The sequence below is a fragment of the Astyanax mexicanus genome, chromosome 17 (assembly GCF_023375975.1).
Source record: "Astyanax mexicanus isolate ESR-SI-001 chromosome 17, AstMex3_surface, whole genome shotgun sequence".
NCBI lineage: Eukaryota > Metazoa > Chordata > Actinopteri > Characiformes > Acestrorhamphidae > Astyanax > Astyanax mexicanus.
The window spans coordinates 44,727,467-44,747,164 of NC_064424.1; the positions used below are offsets into that span (position 1 = coordinate 44,727,467).

Sequence of the window (19,698 nt, forward strand, 5' to 3'; positions counted from 1 at the left end):
TAACTGGAAATATCTGCGCTGCAAAACTGTGCTGAACTGAGGTGCACAGCTTTCAACACGTGCCGACGTTTACAAGCACGTGCCCAACCATGTGGATGATGGAGGCCATGCTGTTACCTTGTGTTTACTCCTACCCCCCGCCCCCCTTGTGCTTCTTAGGCAGCAGCAGCCTGTCGCTCACACAGACACAGAGACAGCGCTGTGTATCTATTTTGTGTCAAGAATCAAAACATTGCAACATGACATGTTGGATTTAATTGCCTTAAGTGACATCACACATCCTGCTTAAACAATATATCGTGCAGCCCTACTCGATGCAGTATTATGAATCTAAATATCGCAATACTGCAATATATTGATATATTCTTGCACTGTTTTACACAGTGTGGTGTTTACTATCAGATATTTCTTTTGCTTTGTAGTGAAGCGCTCTTTGGCTCTTTAGCAGACTCTTTCTTCTTATTCGCGCTCTCTTTCTCTTCTTTAGTGTAACATAAAGGGGGGTCAGTATCATCAGACAGTTACTGTAAATCATGATCCAGAGTGAGAGAGGAATCCATCAGTTAGAAGAGAGAGAGGGTGAGAGACTATAATATCCTGTATCCTGTTGAAATGGATGGAGTTTGCCGACTCCTCTGTGTTTGCTTTGGCTGTGAGGAGACGCTAGAAAGGCTTTGGGATTAGAGCCGATGGTGGATCCACTGCATCAGAGCCAGACACAACAGCGCTGTGATGTCCTGAGACACCCCGAGTTCAGCACACAGGGCCTTTCTGCTCTACTCCCCCCCCCCCCCCCCCCTCTCACCCTTATCTCCTCCAGCAGAGGGCTGTAACCTCTCGTTCTGCTCCCCAGCTCTGGATTACTCTCCACACTAATCCCACTCTCTCTCGCTGACACAGGGGCACTATTTCTGCCCTACATCTGCCCAGCGTATCTGGGGACTTGTGTTGTTGTTGTAAGCATTGTATTGAAGAAGTAGGAAAAAAATCTTCTCCAATACAATATGGTAATAGGGCCTGGTTCATGTGGCAACCAGAACTGGAGTCTGGAGGTGATGAGCTGCTCTTTAGTATCAACAACACCATTTGTTTTCTAGTAGACTGGGTGCTTTATTTTTGTGAGCTATAGATAAATCATCAATCGTGCGCTGTACAGCTTAATATAGGGCGTGTTTTTGTGTTTTTTAATTGTGCAAAAGGCATGTACAAATGTATTATAGGTGTGTTTTGTCACTTGCTATTCCCTTTAAGAGTCAGGTATTTGTTTATTTGGTACTATTTGGTACTATTTTATTATTAATAAAAATTTGGGTTTGTGCACTGCTGTGTGTACTTGTGTGTGTTTGTGTGTGTTATAAGCAAGGGTATACGTCCATTGAGCCAGTATGGTGTGTTTGTGTGTTGCCAAGATAGCAATAAATATCTGTCTGTCAGGGTTTTAATCAGTCAGTGGCGCACTTGTGTTTTCCTCTGCCAAGATAGCAATATGGCAGAAATTTACCTAAACACACCTTAACTCGCTTCCAGACCACCACGATCTTTAGCTCAGATATATCTGTAAATTTTGTAGCTATTTAAACAAAGCAGGTGGAAAAAGGAGTGTGAAAATACACTGTTGGCAAGGTGTATTCCCATCATTTGTTTTCCAGTGGACTTTGTTTTATTTTAGTGAGCTATAGGCAAATCAATTGTGCACTGTACAGCTTAATATAGTGCGTGTTGTTGTGTTTTTTAATTGTGCAAAAGGCATGTACAAATTTATTATGGGTGTGTTTTGGGTGTAAGGTAAAAGAAAATAAACCAATCAGCGTGTCACTTGTTATTCCCTTTAAGAGTCAGGTTATTTGTTTATTTGGTACTATTTGGTACTATTTTTGTATTAATGAAAAAATTGGGTTGTGCACTGTTGTGTGTACTTGTGTGTTTGTGTGTGTTATAAGCAGGGGTATATGTGCATTGAGCCAGCATGGTGTGTTTGTGTGTTGCCAAGATAGCAATAAATATCTGTCTGTCAGGGTTTTAATCAGTCAGTGGCACACTTGTGTTTTCCTCTGCCAAGATAGCAACATGGCAGAAATTGACCTAAACACGCCTAAACTCACTTCCAGACCACCACGCACGACCTTCAGCGCAGATATATCTGTAAACTTTGTAGCTATTTAAACAAAGCAGGTGGAAAAAGGAGTGTGAAAATACACTGTTGGCAAGGTGTAAGATAGCAAGACTGTCAAGACTGTGATGTAACAGTTTTGGAGGTATTGGAATTGACCTGTTTTCCAAAACAGTGTTTGAGGTTCACAGTGCGTTTCTTCCATGTACTGAACTCACTCTTTATTATTCAGCTATACCAAAGAAACACAGTTTGACATTTAAAAGCCCATTTAATGCTACTGGTCAGCAGACAGCTTCTCAAAAGCAGCCTCCGCCCTGCTGTCAGACAATCAGACCGTCAGACAGAGCAGAGACCGAGAACACAGAGAGAGAAATAGAGAGAGAGAGAGAGGGAGGGAATGCAACAGAGCTCATACTGTATCATTGTCACATAATCCTCTTAAGTTCTTGGATTCTCTCAGACACTGTCAGGACCCCCTTCCATCACCCGTGAGTTGGTCTGTTAGCAGCCCTGCTTCCTGCCAAAGAGGCACACTTATCTTTTAAAGAAGCGTGCACACACTCCTGTCACAATAATTACGTTATTATACTTATTATACGATACACAGACGTGCCAAAAGTCAGGGAACAGGCACAAGTATTGTGTCCTATGACTTTTGCACTCTAATGAAAGCTGAAGAACCCTATAGTGAGTGTGAGGATTCCTGCATTAATTACGGATGGGATTCTGGCAGGGTCAATCTCTTGAAATCTGTTTGTAGACACAATTCCAGACAGATGCCTTCATCTGCTGTCCACTGTGGGTGGTAATATTAGCCTTTTATCTCTTATTCCTCCTCCTACACACATGACACATGGAACGAGGGAAGTTAGATGCCTGCACAACTTCAGAAATGTAATATCCCATCCATTTGACACCACTATCAGACCTATAGCTCCAACTTTTTTTTAATAATTCACTTTGCCTTGCCATGAACACGTTGGCCAGTGTTTAGCCTCACACACAAGATACCACCTCACAACTTCAATTTCAAATGTGGACACTCCCAAGCTGTCCCATGCTATTTTAGTGATCCATAGTGGCCTTGTGCGGCTCAAAACGTGCAAAAGACATTAACTAATTATCTTAATAAATCATGGGTGTGGTTAATTTTGGGTGTAATGTTGAATAAACCAATCAGTGTGTCAGTTGTCATTCCCTTTAAGATGCAGGTGAGCTCTTTGGCGTGGTTTTATGTTTTTTTTTGCACCTCAGTAGAGGATACTGACCTGCACGTTCACGCTTTAAAGGTACACCAAGAGCTTGTTTAAGGAACCAGTAATGTTATTTTGTTTCATTGTTGAGATAAAAGTTGGATTTTTCCTGTGTGTATTTAATGGTTTAACAGTTGACTGTTGTCAGGGTTTTAATCAGTCAGTGGAGCTCCTGTGTTTTCTGCCGCCAAAATAGAAACACACCTGAAATTTACCTGAACACACTTCACTTCCAGACCACCACCAGACCATCAGTGTAGATTTATTCCTAAACTCTGACGCTATTTTAATGGCGAGGTGGCAAGGCGTGAAAATAGACTGTTGACTGGGTGTAAAATAGCAATGAGCATCACCTTAGAGTGACTTAATTAGTATTGATTACCAAGTATTTTTGGGACGATATATCGTCTAAACAAGATTTTTTTAACAAGTTATCATGACAAGCTTCTGTGGTGCTGTTTCTATTTCTTTATCATCAGTTTACTTCTTTAGTATTTAGAATAAATTTCCCTGACGCTTGTCTACAGTCCTGTAAACAGCTCCCTCTGGTTTGTGGGTGTGGCTGTTTTGCCGCCGTGTCTGCAGTCGACTCCAGCGCCGGTTTTGTGGGCTCAATTTACTCAAGCGGCTCCGTCAAATTAGCAGCTCTGTAAACAAATATGCGCAGCTGACACAACAGCGTCTGCTGCTCACGGCGCTCGGCGGCAGGCAGGGAACGCTTGGCAAAACGCACCTCTAATTTCCACTGTTAGTGGAGGCCTTGTTTCTGTTACACTCTTTAATCACTCTTTATGACTTAAGTGACTGAGGCAGTTTTGGGCAGCCTAGCCTTATTGCTAACATGAACAATACAGCGTTAATCTCATTTAGACTCTAGCTGCTGTATAGCACCATTTCACTTTGTGAAACTAAAATAAATATTATATATAAAGCAGCTCTGGAAAAAAATAAGAGACCAACTAAAAATGATGAGTTTCTTTTGATTTTATCAAATTGAAAACAAACCTCTGGAATATAATCAAGAGGAAGATGGATGATCACAAGCTGATCATCAAACTAAACTGAACTGCTTGAATTTTTGCACCAGGAGTAAAGCAGCGTAAAGTTATCCAAAAGCAGTGTGTAAGACTGGTGGAGGAAAACATGATGCCAAGATGCTTGAAAACTGAGATTAAAAAGCTATTCTGCCAAATATTGATTTCTCAACTCTTAAAACTCTATGAATATGAACTTGTTCTCTTTGCATTATTTGAGGTCTGAAAGCTCTTCATCTTTTTTGTTATTTCAGCCATTTCTCATTTTCAAATAAATGCTCTGAATAAAAATATTTTTATTTGTAATTTGGTAGAAATGTTGTCTGTAGTTTATAGAATAAAACAACAATGTTCATTTTACTCAAACATACATTATACCTATAAATAAAAAAATCAGAGAAACAGATTCAGAAACTTAAGTGATCCTAATTTGTTTCTTCTCACAAAAAACACTGTAATCAGTTACTGTAGCATTTAGATGTTGTTTATGTAATATTGGGGGTTCAAAAGCGTAAATGCATTTTATTTTTAAATAAATTTTATTTTAAAGCTGTTTTATAGAATTACAGAATTATAGAATGTTTCCAAAGAACCAGTTCAATTTATTCTTCCAGTTCTAGTCAAGGAAAAGATTTATTGGGAAGAAACCAGTGGATTGAACGCTGGAGCTCTTCCAGCCTCCCAAAGGAAACGGTTCAAAACGTGTATTAGAGCGTTTCACTGTGGATCGAAGCTGCTTAGAAGACAAAAGGCTGTAAACTCCTTAATGCTGCTATATCTATATATTGCCTGGGGTGTTTTTGTCCAGCCTCTTTATAGATGTTTTTTTTTTTGGATAGAGAACGGTTCCAAGTGAACCACCTCCTGCTGCCGAAAGCATCACTCACTAAAACAGCTAAAGACAAATAACATGACATTTAGAGGAGGCCAGCTTTATACTGGCATTAGAGCACTTTAATTTCTTGAAAGGCTTGTTTTTATCTCTTCCTTCCCCGGAGCGCTGCACGCATTGTGGCTTATTGCTGTTGCCGGCAGAGAGCATAATAGGTATGTTAAACATTTCATTGCACAATATTGCTGCTTTGTGGCAGCTTGTGCATGAACATCTCGACTGCCTGAAATCTAATGTCAGCAGTGGTTCAGGTAGGAGACGAGCAGGCAGTTTTGGAGTGCCTGTGGTTTATGCAAACACATTTTCTTTTGCTACCGTCAGTGCTCTGGGCGAAGCCACAAGAGACCACTGCTTGAAGTCGGGTGGTATAATGATTTTCCAGTGAAACTGTGCCCTTATTTGCTCACTTGTCTGGTTGTGGTCCCACGTTTTAGAAGGCCACACACAGTGAGCTTTGTTTGCTTCAAGTGTTTATGTAGAAACGTTTGCCATATGTTTTGTTCTAACATGTGTTTGACATTTCAACTTGAAGATAGGAACACTTAAGCATTACACAAAGAAGTATATATATATATATATATATATATATATATATATATATATATATAGATAGATATTTTTTTAAGTTGGTTATTAAGAATGGAAGTGTGTTGGCATTTCAAAATACAAACTACACCCCTTTAAACAACAATTATGCTTTTTTTGAATGGCAGAAATGTAACTGTATTACCCTGAAATAGATGTGTAATCTTGAAAATCAATTGGATTAGAGTGCATATCAAAAAATTAGAATATCATTGAAATGTTGATTTGTTTCAGTAATTCAGTTCAAAATGTGAAACTCATATATTATATAGAAGTATTATTTTAAATGGTTATTTATTTTATTGTTGTTGATTAAGGCTTACAGCCAATGAAAATCCAAACATCAGTGTCTACACTGTGCACTAGTATGTTTTACATTCAGATTTAGATTCACATTCATTTAGATGTGTTTAAAAGCCATGCATTTTTAATAATAAGATGGTATTAATTATTGACGTAATTGCCATAGTCATCATAGCCAATCCTCATTAATAAAAACATAATACTACATAATGCTACAGGAAGCATGGGGTGAAATCACATCAGATTACCTCCAAAAGTTGACTGCTAGAATGTCTAGAGTCTGCCAGGCTGTGGCTTTATTGATGAAGGCAAAATTTGAAGTACACAGTTATAATTTTTATTAAATTTATTTTATTAAATTATTAATTTCTTACTCTGACAATGTTTATTTGCTTTATTTCGTAATCTTAAGTGTGTTTCCATTGAAAACAAGACAATTTATGTGGGATCCCAACTTTTGAGCAGTACTGTAAATATGATGTCATGATTAAATTGCTGGACAAAAGGCTTTTGACTTCCTCAATGGGTCACCTACTCGTCTCCTCCTTTGTTTGACCCTCAGAGCTGGAGAAGAGGGAGGAAGGGTGGGGTGGGGTTGGGTATGAAGGGAAAGGTGGCCTTCTGTTTGTCATCCTTTTATCCCGATCTGTAAATGGCATCAGGCAATCTTGTTACTGACCTCCGCCTGAACTCTCGCCTGGAGATACAGGGTTTAACACTGCGTTCTGTGGGTGGTGGGCAGACAATCAGCAGCATTACAGAATGAGTTGAGTGAGAGAGAGAGAGAGAGAGAGAGAGAGAGAGAGAGATAGAGAGAGAGAGAGAGAGAGAGAGAGAGAGGGAGCACAAGCTGAGAGTGACCTGAGCTTCACATTACTGAATCAATTTTTTTATATTTTCTTAATGAGTATAAGATTAGCTCCAGACAGCGTCTTATGTAGTTTTTCTGTTTATATCAGTGTTCTGCTCTTTCGATCACATTGTTTTTACTGTTACTTAATTTTAATTTTACTCCGATTTTATAAATATGCTGCTATGGGTTTATGACATTGATATAATCCATTCTTTATTTTGCTTATTATTGAGTTAAAAGCTGGATTTGAGTGTATGTTCCCTGAGCGCACGCAACGTCCACTGCGCTCCTTCATGTCTGAGATTGTCTAAGGATTGGACTGTTGACTGTTGTCAGGGTTTTAATCAGTCAGTGGCACACCTGTATTTCCTGCCACCAAGATAGAAACACGAACAGAAATTTACCAGAACACACCTGACTTCTGACCACCACACCAGACCATCAGTGTAGATTTATTCCTAAACTCTGATGCTATTTTAATAACGTGGGTGCATGGCGTAAAAATAGACTGTTGATGGGGTGTAAGATAGCAACAAGCATCACGACGCACCTTGCATTGCAAAGAATGGAGTTTGAAGGCTTTCTTTACTTCAGACGTACATATCATGTGCCACACTCCCCTTCTTCCCCCTCCCTGCTGTAGTGTGTGTGTGTGTGTGTATGTGTGTGTGTGCCCTTGTTTATTGCTCTCTGTGTGTGTATATAAGCTAGGTCATTTACAGCATGTGTGTTTCCTCCCTCCCCCCACCTCTTCAGCCCTGACCCTCTTATCAGGGAGGATGTACGGCTCTTCCCTCCACTGACCCCTGGAAACACCTCCGCATCTCATTGACCCATTACTGCCACTTTTCTGGGTCTGTTTCACTATTGATCAGAGAAGACCCCCGCTGCTCTGGTGGGCACACTCGAGGGAGCGCTGTTGTGGAGATCAGATCTGGTGTGAAACCCCAGCGGATCTGGACAGAAGTGAGATGCTCGTGTGAGATTTGTCTGGTTTGATCAGAACCGTGTGGATGGCGGTGGTGGGCATCAGAGGAGGGGGTTATAATGCTGGTCGACTACATTCTACTGCAGATAGTAACTGTAATAATATACAGGGGTTGGACAATGAAACTGAAACATCTGTCATCATTTTAGTGTGGGGGGTTTCATGGCTAAATTGGAGCAGCCTGGTGTTCAATCTTAATCTTCATTAATTGCACATTATTGCAGCAGTAAGAGCAGAGTGTGAGGGTTCAATTAGCAGGGTAAGAGCTAGGGGTGGGCGATATGGCTCTAAAATAATATCACAATATTTCAGGGTATTTTTGCGATAACGATATACTTGGCGATATAGGAAAACAGAAAAATAATTAATTAATTTCAGGAACATAGTAGAAGAGTATAACAGTATAATCATAATGTGGCAAAATAAATAATATAGCATAAAATAATATAATGCAGCAAAAAATATTGCAGAATATTTAGTGCATGCATATAAATGGCAAACTAAAACAATTATACAATAAATACGCTTAAAGCTTTACAGTAAATAATAGACAGAACATCCCTATTATCACGATATGGATTTTTAATATCACATGACATCATATTTCTGTGTCACGATATATTGTATACGATATAATATTGCCCACCCCTAGTAAGAGCACAGTTTTGCTCAAAATATTGCAATGCACACAATATTATATAATTTTCTGTCATATTTTTTTTTTTTTACAGAATTGATTATTCTTTAATTATTGATTATTATTAATTATTATGAATAGTTTTTTTTTACCTCCTTTTTACTACCTTTTTTCAGTAGTGCATTGCAAGTGCTACTTTTTTATTCCTGTCTCAAGTGACCTGCATGTAGCTTTCAAAGGTCAGGTATACACTACCAGTCAAAAGTAAAAAAAAAAAAAACAGGAAAACCAGGCCAAAGAGTCTAAAAGCGGAGAGAGTGCGCATTTCTACCACAGAAAAACGGGGCAAAGAGTCTAAAAGCGGAGAGAGTGTGCATTTCTAGCACAGAAAAACGGGGCAAAGAGTCTAAAAGCGGAGAGAGTGCGCATTTCTAGCACAGAAAAACGGGGCAAAGAGTCTAAAAGCGGAGAGGGTGCGCATTTCTAGCGCAGAAAAACGGGCCAAAGAGTCTAAAAGTTGCCGTAATTAAGGAGTTTAATATTAAGAGACATCATGAAATTAAACATCAATTTGAAAAATCGTAATTTACACAACACTGTCAAAGATAAAGATAGTAAGTCAAGTAAAATGGTGTGTAAATGAAATAATCAGGAAAAAAGTATTATTTAAAGTGGTATATTTCATTAGTTGTTTTATTACAGAGTCTGTGGCCCATGACTTCAAATATATTTCTCCTTCTGGCCCCCAACAAAAAAAGTTTGGACACCCCTGCCCTACATCTTCCTCTCCACCATCACTGTAAGGAAATCTGAGTCTGTACATCTCTCTGCAATCCATCATTCGATTGAGATTAATGTAGCTGATACAGATTCATTAGAATATGTCGAGATTGCTTCTGACAGTAATGATTCAGAGATGGATTTCCTGAAAGCATCTTGGCAAAAGGATGATTCTTAAATAGTCGAAGAAGCATCATATTGAAGTCTCTCTTTCTCTACCAGTTGAGATAATCTTAACACTAAGATGCTTTGGGAAACTGGGCCCAGATCGGATTGGGACATCCCTTGTCATAATTTGATTGCTGGATAAGATAGTTCCTATAGGCATGGTTTATCTCCTGTGTGTCCATCCTGCAGCCTGTCTCTGGTCAGTCTACACTTGGGGAAAGTCCACGTTGCTTCCTGGGGCTTTTCCGTTTTCTAAAATCCTCGGTAATCCCAGTGCTGCCAGGACTTCCTGTGTTTGGAATGGATTTGGCTTCAGTGCCATTCATTGCTGAATTCTTGCACTGCCCAGAAACTGTAAGGCTCTTAGAGGCTTGCTTACGGATGCAGAGTGGATGCAAAAAGTGTTGCACATGTCTCTGTTGTTTCCTGTAGAATGAGGACGGTATGTTGTTCTTCGCATGTCTATTTGTCTCAGAAATTTGTTTAGTTGACTCCTTAAAGTCTTGGATAATTATTTAACTGTAACTAGTTTAATTTAGCCTGTATATTTTGTTAGGAAGATTTTGTGGCATCCCGCAGGGTTCTATTTTAGGGTAAATTAAGCTGTAGTAGATTCTAACAGTAGTTTTATTCTGACTGTACCTACTAGGGGTGTGCCATATTGTATTGTATGCAATTATATCACCAATATTTTTAAATATCGTGAAATATATATAAATATATATATATATATATATATATATATATATATTTTTTTTTTTTTTTTACTGTTTTTAACAAAAGAAAAAATCACACTGTTCTCATTTCCCATTATATATCTACTAGAGACTATAGATTATATCTGTCGAGTATCATTTATTTTACTTTAATCCTGGATATATGGAGATATTTGGAGTGCAGTATTATTAGTAGTATCATGACTTATAATTCTGGATCATTGACTGATTCTGTTACAAATCTGATAAAATTCTGGTATTTTTTAATATATCCGTTAGGGGTGTTCCATATTATATTATATTATATTATATTAAATGCAATTTTCATTTTGTAGCAGTAGTGTATTCTTGAAACATTTTTTTATACCATGAAATATCATGATATTATTTTAGGGTCATAATATCGCCCACCTCTAGTACCTACTGTACAAACAGGGTTTAAGGGTTTTTATTGTCAGATTTCATGTAGATAGCTAGGATAATCTCCATGCTGGTTGTTGGACCATCTCGGCTCCATTATTGATGAAGTAAGGGACTTTACTCTCCACACAACCATCTGTTCTCACATCTCGCAACACTGTGGTCTCTGTCACCAGCTGAACTGAGGCTTCCTGGCACAAACTCTCATTTAAAGCTCATTAATATCTCATGCCTCTGCTGCTCTCTCGTCCCGCTCAGTTTGAGCCTCTGCAGCGCTTTAATTTGTAGGTGTCGGAGAGCGTAATTGAATGCTATTGCATGAATATTATTGTGCGGGCCGCAGCGCCCGGCTTAGCGGAGTATCATACGCTGAGCCCCGCGTGTGGCGAGTTATTCCCCGCTGTATATTTCAGTAATTAAAGTGCCACAATGAATGCCTGGCACGGTGCCCGTGTTGTGTGCAGTCATGGTGAGAAGGTCCTGTGTGTTCTGCATAAAGAACATATCACTGCATGCCCTTGCCCTTCACTGTTCTTCTGTCCTTCTCTTCTCTTCTCTTCTTTTGTCTATTTTTCTCCAAACCTCAATTTCTCTTTGTTTCTTCAGTCGATTTTTATGACTCCAGTCGTCTTCATACTTTTTTATTTTACTATTTCTTCTTATAATTTCCAGTCTTCTCTTTTTCCTTTCAGTGTTCTTTACTCATTTCTTCTCTTTTCCAACTTATAGAATTTCCTCACTTCCGCTTCTATCTCTTTTCTGTTCTTTTTCATCCATTCTTCTCTTCTCTACTGTTCTTCCGTCTTCTTTTCTCTTCTTCTGTTAGTTTTTCTAACAGAAGTTTTTCTAGTTTTTTTTATTCCATTTGTTCCATCTCTTCTATTCTTTTTTCTCTGTTTTTCTTTACGACTTCACTCTTCTTCACTCTTTTTCTTATCTCTCCTTTCTTTTTGGTGTTTTCTTCTTTTCTCTTCTGAGGTCTTTTCTTTTTCTCTTAAGTGTCCTTCACTCATTTCTTCTCTACTAAATTTAATGGAATTCCTTCCTCCTTTCTTCTTTTGTTTTTCTTTATTCCATTTGTCTCTTCTCCATTCTCATTTTCTCAAATTCTTCATTAAACATTTCACATCATAACCTCTTCTCTTCTCTTCTCCAGTTGTTTTTTTACAACTCCACTCTTCTTCACACTTTCTTATCTCTTCTTGTCTTCTTGTTTTCTTCTTTTCTCTTCTGCACTCTTTTTTTCCTCTTTGGTGTGCTTCACTCATCTCCTTTCTGTTTCTTTCCATTCTTTTCTATTCTCCAATTTTCTTCTCTACATGTATCCAGTCTGTTCTCTTTTCTTCTTCTGTTAGTCTTCTTTTCTCTTCTATTATTCTGTCAATTCCATTCCATTTTACTTCATTTGTCTCTACTCCAAAATTCTTTATTCAACTTTTTTCATAACATCTTTTTTTTCTAATCTTTTCTTCTTCTATGTTCTGTCTCCTTTTTCATTTATTTAAAAAAATTCTTATCCTGTCTTCTTGTGTCTTTCTGTGTGATTTTCTGTTCTATTATATATATATGTGTCTTATCTGTCCCTCTCTCTTCTCCTGTTATCAGTTATTCTGTCTCTCCTCTCCTCTCTTCTCTTCTTTTACTCAGGTTCCTCTCTCCTCTCAGTTTCAGGTGTCCAGCTGTGTCTGGAGTCACATGTGTTTCTGCTGGTCTGGACTCTGGGTTGTGTGTGTTTGTAAACACTCAGTTCTGTGTTTCACAGCTGATCCATGAATCTCAGCTGCTGCCGGCAACCTGTTCACAGTGGCTGAACGCAGAGAGAATGAGAGAACAGACCGTTCCGTCTGTTTTTCTTTCTTTCTATCCCTTTCTCTCTTTTTCTCTCTTTCTCTCTCTCAGACACACTCTGTCTCCGTCCCTCACTCCGTCTGTCGTCTGCTGCTGTATTGTTCAGAGAGGAACCCGGGCTCTGGAGGAGCTGCTGAATGTAATCTGTCCTCTCTCCCGCCAAATATTGCCACTGCGTTTGATCTGGCGTTTGTGTGAGAGGTGATGGAGGCCGAGCGTTCCCTTCCGGCCGTGACTGGCTGCTCCTCGGGGAGCGGAACCGAGATGAGAGCAAAATCAATAGTGAAGAAACAGAGAGAGGATTTGACCTGACCTGAGGAACGAGAGAATGGGAAAAAAAAGGAGTGTGATGAGAGTGATGATGTTGGAGGAAGAGGAATAGTAGCCACAGTGAAGAGAACAGAGAGAAGCAGAGGGGAATGTGCTTTGGTGTATGTGATGTATACCTCAGGCAGTCCTCACACTAAACTCTATTAATATTTATACCCTATAGCTGCTGGTGGATGAAGAGACTGTTTTAAACAGGGCTGCATGGATCCCAAGACGGTTGGGGTATAATATAATGTACATAATATGCATGGTTCTGGTTCTGGTTCATCAGGTAGGCATCAAGTGGGTTATTAATAGTGTAAATTGTAAATTGAGAGACAAGTAGCATTAGACCACTGGGTGAAGGCAATGCCGCCTCACTGCTGCAATTCCTAATGCACTTCTTCTTCTTCAAAAAAAGAATTCTTATAAAGGTCAAACCATCCGTTATTTCCCCAAATATCCCATACCTCCAGTTTCTCCAGTTGTTTCTTCATGAATTCAGTTTTCTACACACTTTTTTCTTATCTCTTATATTTTCCAGTCTTCTCTTTTCCTCTTCAGTGTTCTTCACTTATTTCTTCTTTTCTCTGACTTTTTTATTTTAGAAAAATTTATTTTCTTCTTTTCTCCATGCATCTCTTTTCTGTACTTCTCCATGCATTTATTCAGTTCCCCACTATTCTCCAGTCTTCTTTTCTGTTTTTCTGTTAATTTTTTTGTCTTCTCTTTTTTATTTCTTCACAGTTGCTCATTAAACTTTTTGCATCATAACTTCTCTTCTCTTCCCTTCCCTTCCCTTCCCTTCCCTTCTTTACGAAACAACAAGTACCTCACCTTGAATGGATTTAAAAAACACTGGAGATCTCCTTTTCAGTTAAAGATGTATATTACTGCGCTAGCTAGCCACTGCTAGCCATATTAATATTACTCAGCCAATCTAGCTGACCCAGCCTCACTTTCCTTACAACATGGGTGCAGAGTAAATAAGGCACATTGAAGCTATTGAATTTAGCATTGAGCTGTGGGATATGTGTGGGGTCTTCAGCATTGATTGTGGGTGTGAATGTTTGCATGGAAAATTCTAGCCAATCGTTAACACCCACTGCTCCGATAATTCAAGTTGCCTTGCCATGAGAACACTGGCCTGTGTTTAGCCTCACTCACAACATAGCACCACACAACATATAAAGTTCTGGGTGTTTTTCTAAGCCATCTCCTGAGGTAACACTTCTTCATTGTCAGTTTATACACTGCTGTCCCAGAACTTTTGGCATGTCAGTTTAGGGAGCAGATGTGCACAGGCAATCAGTGGAGTGCCACTTATGGTGCGTGTCAGTTTCAGAACATTATCGTTGATTCTGAGATACTAGAGCTACTAGAAACATTCAGGGTGAGCTTGTGAGGATCTAATCTGTGTGAAATGATACTGATGATGATACTGATGATACTGATGATGATGATAATGATGTTGATGATGTCTAATCTCAGAGACACCCTCTGGATCGCCTTCACTAGAGCTCAGTCTCATTTGTGGAGTCACCTTCATGGCAGAGAGGAGCACTGAGTGTGTATATAGCTACACTGAGACTGTGCACACCTGCTTAAATAGGCCCAAAGAGTACCAGCGTACACACACACACACACACATGCAAATATACACACATACATAGAAAGTCTATTGCTGACCAACAGCTGGTGTCGCCCTGGCAGCAGGTGAAGAAGGCTTAAAACACTCTTATAAGTGTGTAATGAGGCAAGACAAAAGCATCTCCAGTGTTTGGTGTATATAATCAGTGTGTGTTTGGGTCGTATTTCCTGTGTTACGCTCCCAGGGCCCTCTAGCGCACCATCTGGAGGCCCCCAGAGCGGCCACCAATAAGCCCACTCACATGTGACTCATGACTGGCATTAAATCAGTTATAAATACTGCATGCGTTTAACCCTGTTACCCACCGCTAATGCACTCGGGGGGTTCTGCGGAGGAAGAGAGTGAGAAATAAGGCACAGAGGGAGAAAGTGTGTCACAAGCAGAGGGAGTAGAAGCAGATCTGCGAGAAGCTGCTCACTCCGCCGACTTCGCAGGAGCGCTTAGAGCCACATGTCACCTGCCGTCATCGCAACACACTGCCGTTCTCAGTGTCAGCAGGCAAGCTGTGCGCCGCCTGCTGAAATAAACAAAAGCTGAGATGGTTTTCTTTATTCTGAACATTGCACCCATGTCTCCTGTGTGAAATATGTCTGTGTGTGTGTTTGAGAGTCCTGCTAACCTGAGATTCTCTCATGTTTTCACAGGTGATCTCCGCCCTGTCCAGAATCTCCCACAACAGCATCGCTCAGATCAAAGGCATCAGGTAATTGGCTTTACTGGAGCTGACTCTGGCTTTGGCTTTTGCTTTAGCTTTGAGATTTGATCCCAGGCTAAAGTCACATCTTCTTCATCTTCTTCACCATCTGAGCTGAGAGATGTGGGGTTGTATGATGTTTAAGGATGCACAGATGTGGGAGGAATTTATATTACACATGTACATATCTGCCGATGACAATGCCGATGCCGATATACACATGTATAACTTACAGACAGACTAGACACCTCTTTAACCCTCTATGGCATGAGGTTGACCTTAGGTAACAAATCATCTTTTGGTTAATACACCCATTCCTTATTTTTGTAGGTATTCATGTATTTATTATATTTTTAATATAATGTTGCAAAGCACATCTGCATCCAATACAATGATGCATACAAGTGGGTCATAAATAAAAATATGTATATGCGCAAGAATATGTAAATAAGTGTATGAAATTACATTCTTGTTGTAAGCATGTTTTTTATTTGTTGCCTTTGGGCAACGATATGTAGAACTTGTGTTAGGGCCATCGTGATAAAGCCGTATTAATTCAAATAATCAGATTATTAAAAAAAAAAAAAGACAATCTCTATCAAATAGTGGTGTGATTTTTCTCCCCAGAAATATAATTCGTGCCATATCTGGTTAAAACTAATAAAAATACATTTAAAAGTAGCCTTAATCAGTTCCTTTTAAAGTAGAGTAATGGTGTCTGCCAATTGTAGAGAGTAACACCAGGAGAGTAAGGACTAGCACAAGCCTCCTCCGACACATGTGAAGTCAGACTCCGCCTCTTTTCAAACTGTTGCTGATGCAGCATTACCGAGTAGCATCACAGCGCTAATGTTCGGAGAAAAGCGCAGCGACTCGGTTCTGATACATCAGCTCACAGACGCAGCCTTGTGCTGATCCACATCACCCTAGGAGTGATGAAGGGAAAGAGCGCAATCTACTTTACCCACCCAGAGAGAGCAAGACCAATTGTGCTCTCTCAGAGCTCCGGCAGCTGATGGCAAGCTGCATGACTGGGATTCAAACCAGCGACCTCCCATAGCCCAACATATTATGGCATTTGACAGCTGCTCTTATCCTTATTTATTTGAATCATGTTACACAGGTAGAAGAATGTAAAGTTAAGAGTCACACCAAATGATCCGTACAGGTTTGGAATATTGTACTTGTCTGACCAAGCAACCAAGTCCTAGTCTGCACTACACCAACCAATTATTATAAATTAGTTTTTTTGCCATTTCTTTCCTATTGTAATTTTTTTTATGTTATTGTGAATGCTGAAATACGAAAAGAAATGCTGTTTATGCGGCATTTCATCTAGTAAAGCATCTTTTCAAACCCCTCAAAACATGATGATAATTAATTGTCATTCATCATGAAAATAGTTTATGCATCATAATGTTAATGTCCACCCTCATGTGGGCTTCAAGAGCAGGGCGCATCTGGCTTCGACAGTAGCATGTGGGTGCAAGCTGTGGGCCATCGCCTGCTGTGCAATGGGGCAATAAGCCCCTGAGGTACCACTGTCTCCCTCCTCTGCTTTACAGGCCACTGTGGGCTCAGTTTGTGTGTCTTTATGTGCCCAGGCTCGACTCCTCGCACGAGACACAGCGCCCCAGCTCCACAAATAAAGCCTTTTATCCGGCAGGGTAATGAGCTGATGGAGCGGCCCATTAGGCCCACAGCCAGAGGGGAAAAGAGGCACGGAGACGGGGTGTTACCATTAACCCAGCGCTCTACAGCAGCGAGAGAGATGCCCAAATTACCTCCTATTCTCACCAGCCAAACTGCTCCATGTTTATTTATCAGCAATCAGGACCCAATCACTACACCTTCCGAGTGTAAGGCAGGGCTCGGTCGTGAAAACGAGCGCGTTATTCTGGGGTTTCGTGAAGGAAAGCCTAAACATGGGCGCTGTAAATGTTGGCTTGATGGAATAATAGGAAAGATCTGTGGACAGAGCCTGGCAGGGAAATGCTGCCTCTGTGACTAATGCAAGTCAAATTTACCCTGCCGAATGTTCCCTGCGAGCGTTTAAAGAGCGCTAGGAGCACAGTCCAGTTCAGGGACTTCTCATAATTTCCCTCAATGTGAGCGAGGCTGAAGAAAGGCAGCCTTGTGGCTTCTCTCTGCATGGTGTATCTAAGGGCGGCCAGTGTGTTCCGGTGCACGGCTCCAACGCTCACAGTGGTTATGGAAGCTGTGGCCTGGCATGAGCCTCAGGTTTTATTTGTGGCACTAAAAGTTGCTGTGTTCTTCTTTCAAGTTCAAGACATGTCCTTCTGGTTGTTCAGCATTTCTAGAACCTGATTTTTTAGCCAATGACAGTGATATTTGAGGATTATAAAGGCCTATTATGAACAACAAAATATCACAATGTCAGTTTTTTTCAATATAATGCAGCCATTCTTTGTATAATACTATAAGGCTCTCTGAGTTGTATATGATCCTGCATATGAAACTTTTTTTAGCCTCCATTGTCTGCAGTAGCTAGTAAAAGAAAATCCTCAGAAATATGAGTTGATCAGGCAGGTAGGCGTTCTCTGCTGCAGTGCTGTTAGCCAATCAGAGGCGATATGTTTGCATTTCTTCAAAGACATCTCATTTGGTGAACTAAAGGATGGCTAAACAGAAACACCTGAGCACTTTTTTTCATTCATTCATACTAGAGACCACAACTAGGCATTTTAAAATGAATGAAAAAACAATGGAATGAGACCTTAAAAAAGTACATTGAAGTCTTTAGTGAGTAAAAATATGTTATAGAAGTTTTAGGAAACTCACTAGCACATTTATTGTTTTTAATAATAAAATAATAATAATAACAGCCCATTATTTCAGAGAATAAAGATCCACTGCTCAGTACCTAGGGGGCTTTATACCCTTCTGAACACATCCAGGTAGCTGCACACCTAAAATAGCAATCCGCCAAAGTAAAAGTGCACCTGACTCTTAAAAGAAATGACAAGTGAGATGCAGATTGGTTTATTTCAAGTTACGCCCAGAACACACTTTTATTTATTTATCTCTTTATTTAAGATAATTAGTACATACCTGTTGTGCGTTTCAAGCTGTACAAGATGCACTTTTCCTGTTGTTATGATAGCAAAGACACACCGACAAACCCTAAATCATGCTGAATGATGTGCGGTTGACAGATCACCTATAGATTGCTAATATAGGGCCCCATGTAGTTGATATTAATAGAATGTACACTGTGTGGTAAGAAAAGACAGTGTTCATAGTTAACTTCTTTTTGAATTTTAATAATAGTGAATTAGACATCATGTCCAAGCTTTCCATGATTCAGCACACAGTGAAATCCCTGCAGAATAAAGACCTTACCCTCCTGACCTTTGACACGAGAACCTGGGTCTCTCTCCTCACGGCTCACAGAGCTGTGCATCAACATTCCCAGGCTTGTTAATTGATTAAGTGTATTGATCAGGGCTCTGATGAGGGCTCACAGTAACATTTCAGTGCCGGCGTGGGGATGCATCTGTTCAGCCGTGACCACCCTCACTTCCTGTGTGCAGCGCTCTCGACGCTCACTGCAGTGTGAAGAGCTGATTAGATTGGAGTGGGGTGATGTGAGGTACACCACAGCCTATTTTCTTTGTGCTGTATCTCTAAAAACAGCTTTTTGAGGACACGCCCTATTTAATGAAAACAACCACTGTTATTGGAAGCGAGTGCAGACTAATTATACTGTCACCCACACACCACCTAGTTGTGGTTCCACTGTGAGTGGATGGATGAGTTTCCTTATTGTGTACTGAAGCTCTGTGTGTTTCCTGTATCCCAGCTGTGGTTTTGAGAAAATAAGAATAATATATTGAGTTTACAGATGATTGATATCATGAATAAAACAATTAAATGCTGTTTTTTTGTATGGTACTACATTTTTGGAAGGAAGACAAAATGAATAGTGTAGTGTAATTAATTAATAGTTTTTATGTTTTTAAAATATCTAAGGGTAGTTTTGATGGCTTTGAATGTGAGTGAAAAGAGAGAGAAAAGAAAAGAGAAGAAAAGGGAAGGAATGAACACTGAGAGTTAGTTATGAGATTTAATTCAGATCCTTATTTCAGCATAAATAAAATACCTATTTTTTGAACCCCACAGTGCTAAAACACCTCCAAATCTCTCCTAATTGAGTCTATATCATGTTGATTAGGTAAATCATTGCTTTTTGATTTTAAATCAGATGAATTGTTCACTGAATTTAGATATTCAGTGGCCCACAGTACACCCAATAAATAGCAATGTTGTTAACTGCCTTCAGATCCCAATGTTCTGATTGAATAAAAAGTGAAGTTTTCTTATAGTACGACAGTTTAATAAAATTTAATTTGGAAAAAAAAAGTATCTTGCAAAAAATGTAAAATGTATTGACATTCATTACTCTGTAGGTAGAAGTATAAATACTAAGGTGT

At 39.6% G+C, this 19,698-nt stretch overlaps 1 protein-coding gene across 7 annotated transcripts in view; it reads left to right on the forward strand.

Moving 5' to 3' along the window:
* vav2 (vav 2 guanine nucleotide exchange factor) overlaps positions 1-19,698 on the forward strand; it is a 280,115-nt gene that overhangs the window by 181,138 nt on the left and 79,279 nt on the right. For all 7 annotated transcript variants that reach the window (XM_007253942.4, XM_049466143.1, XM_049466144.1 and 4 more), the window contains exon 4: positions 15,195-15,253. In XM_007253942.4, the coding sequence (XP_007254004.3) occupies positions 15,195-15,253 (59 nt within the window). The remainder of the gene's footprint in view (positions 1-15,194; positions 15,254-19,698) is intronic.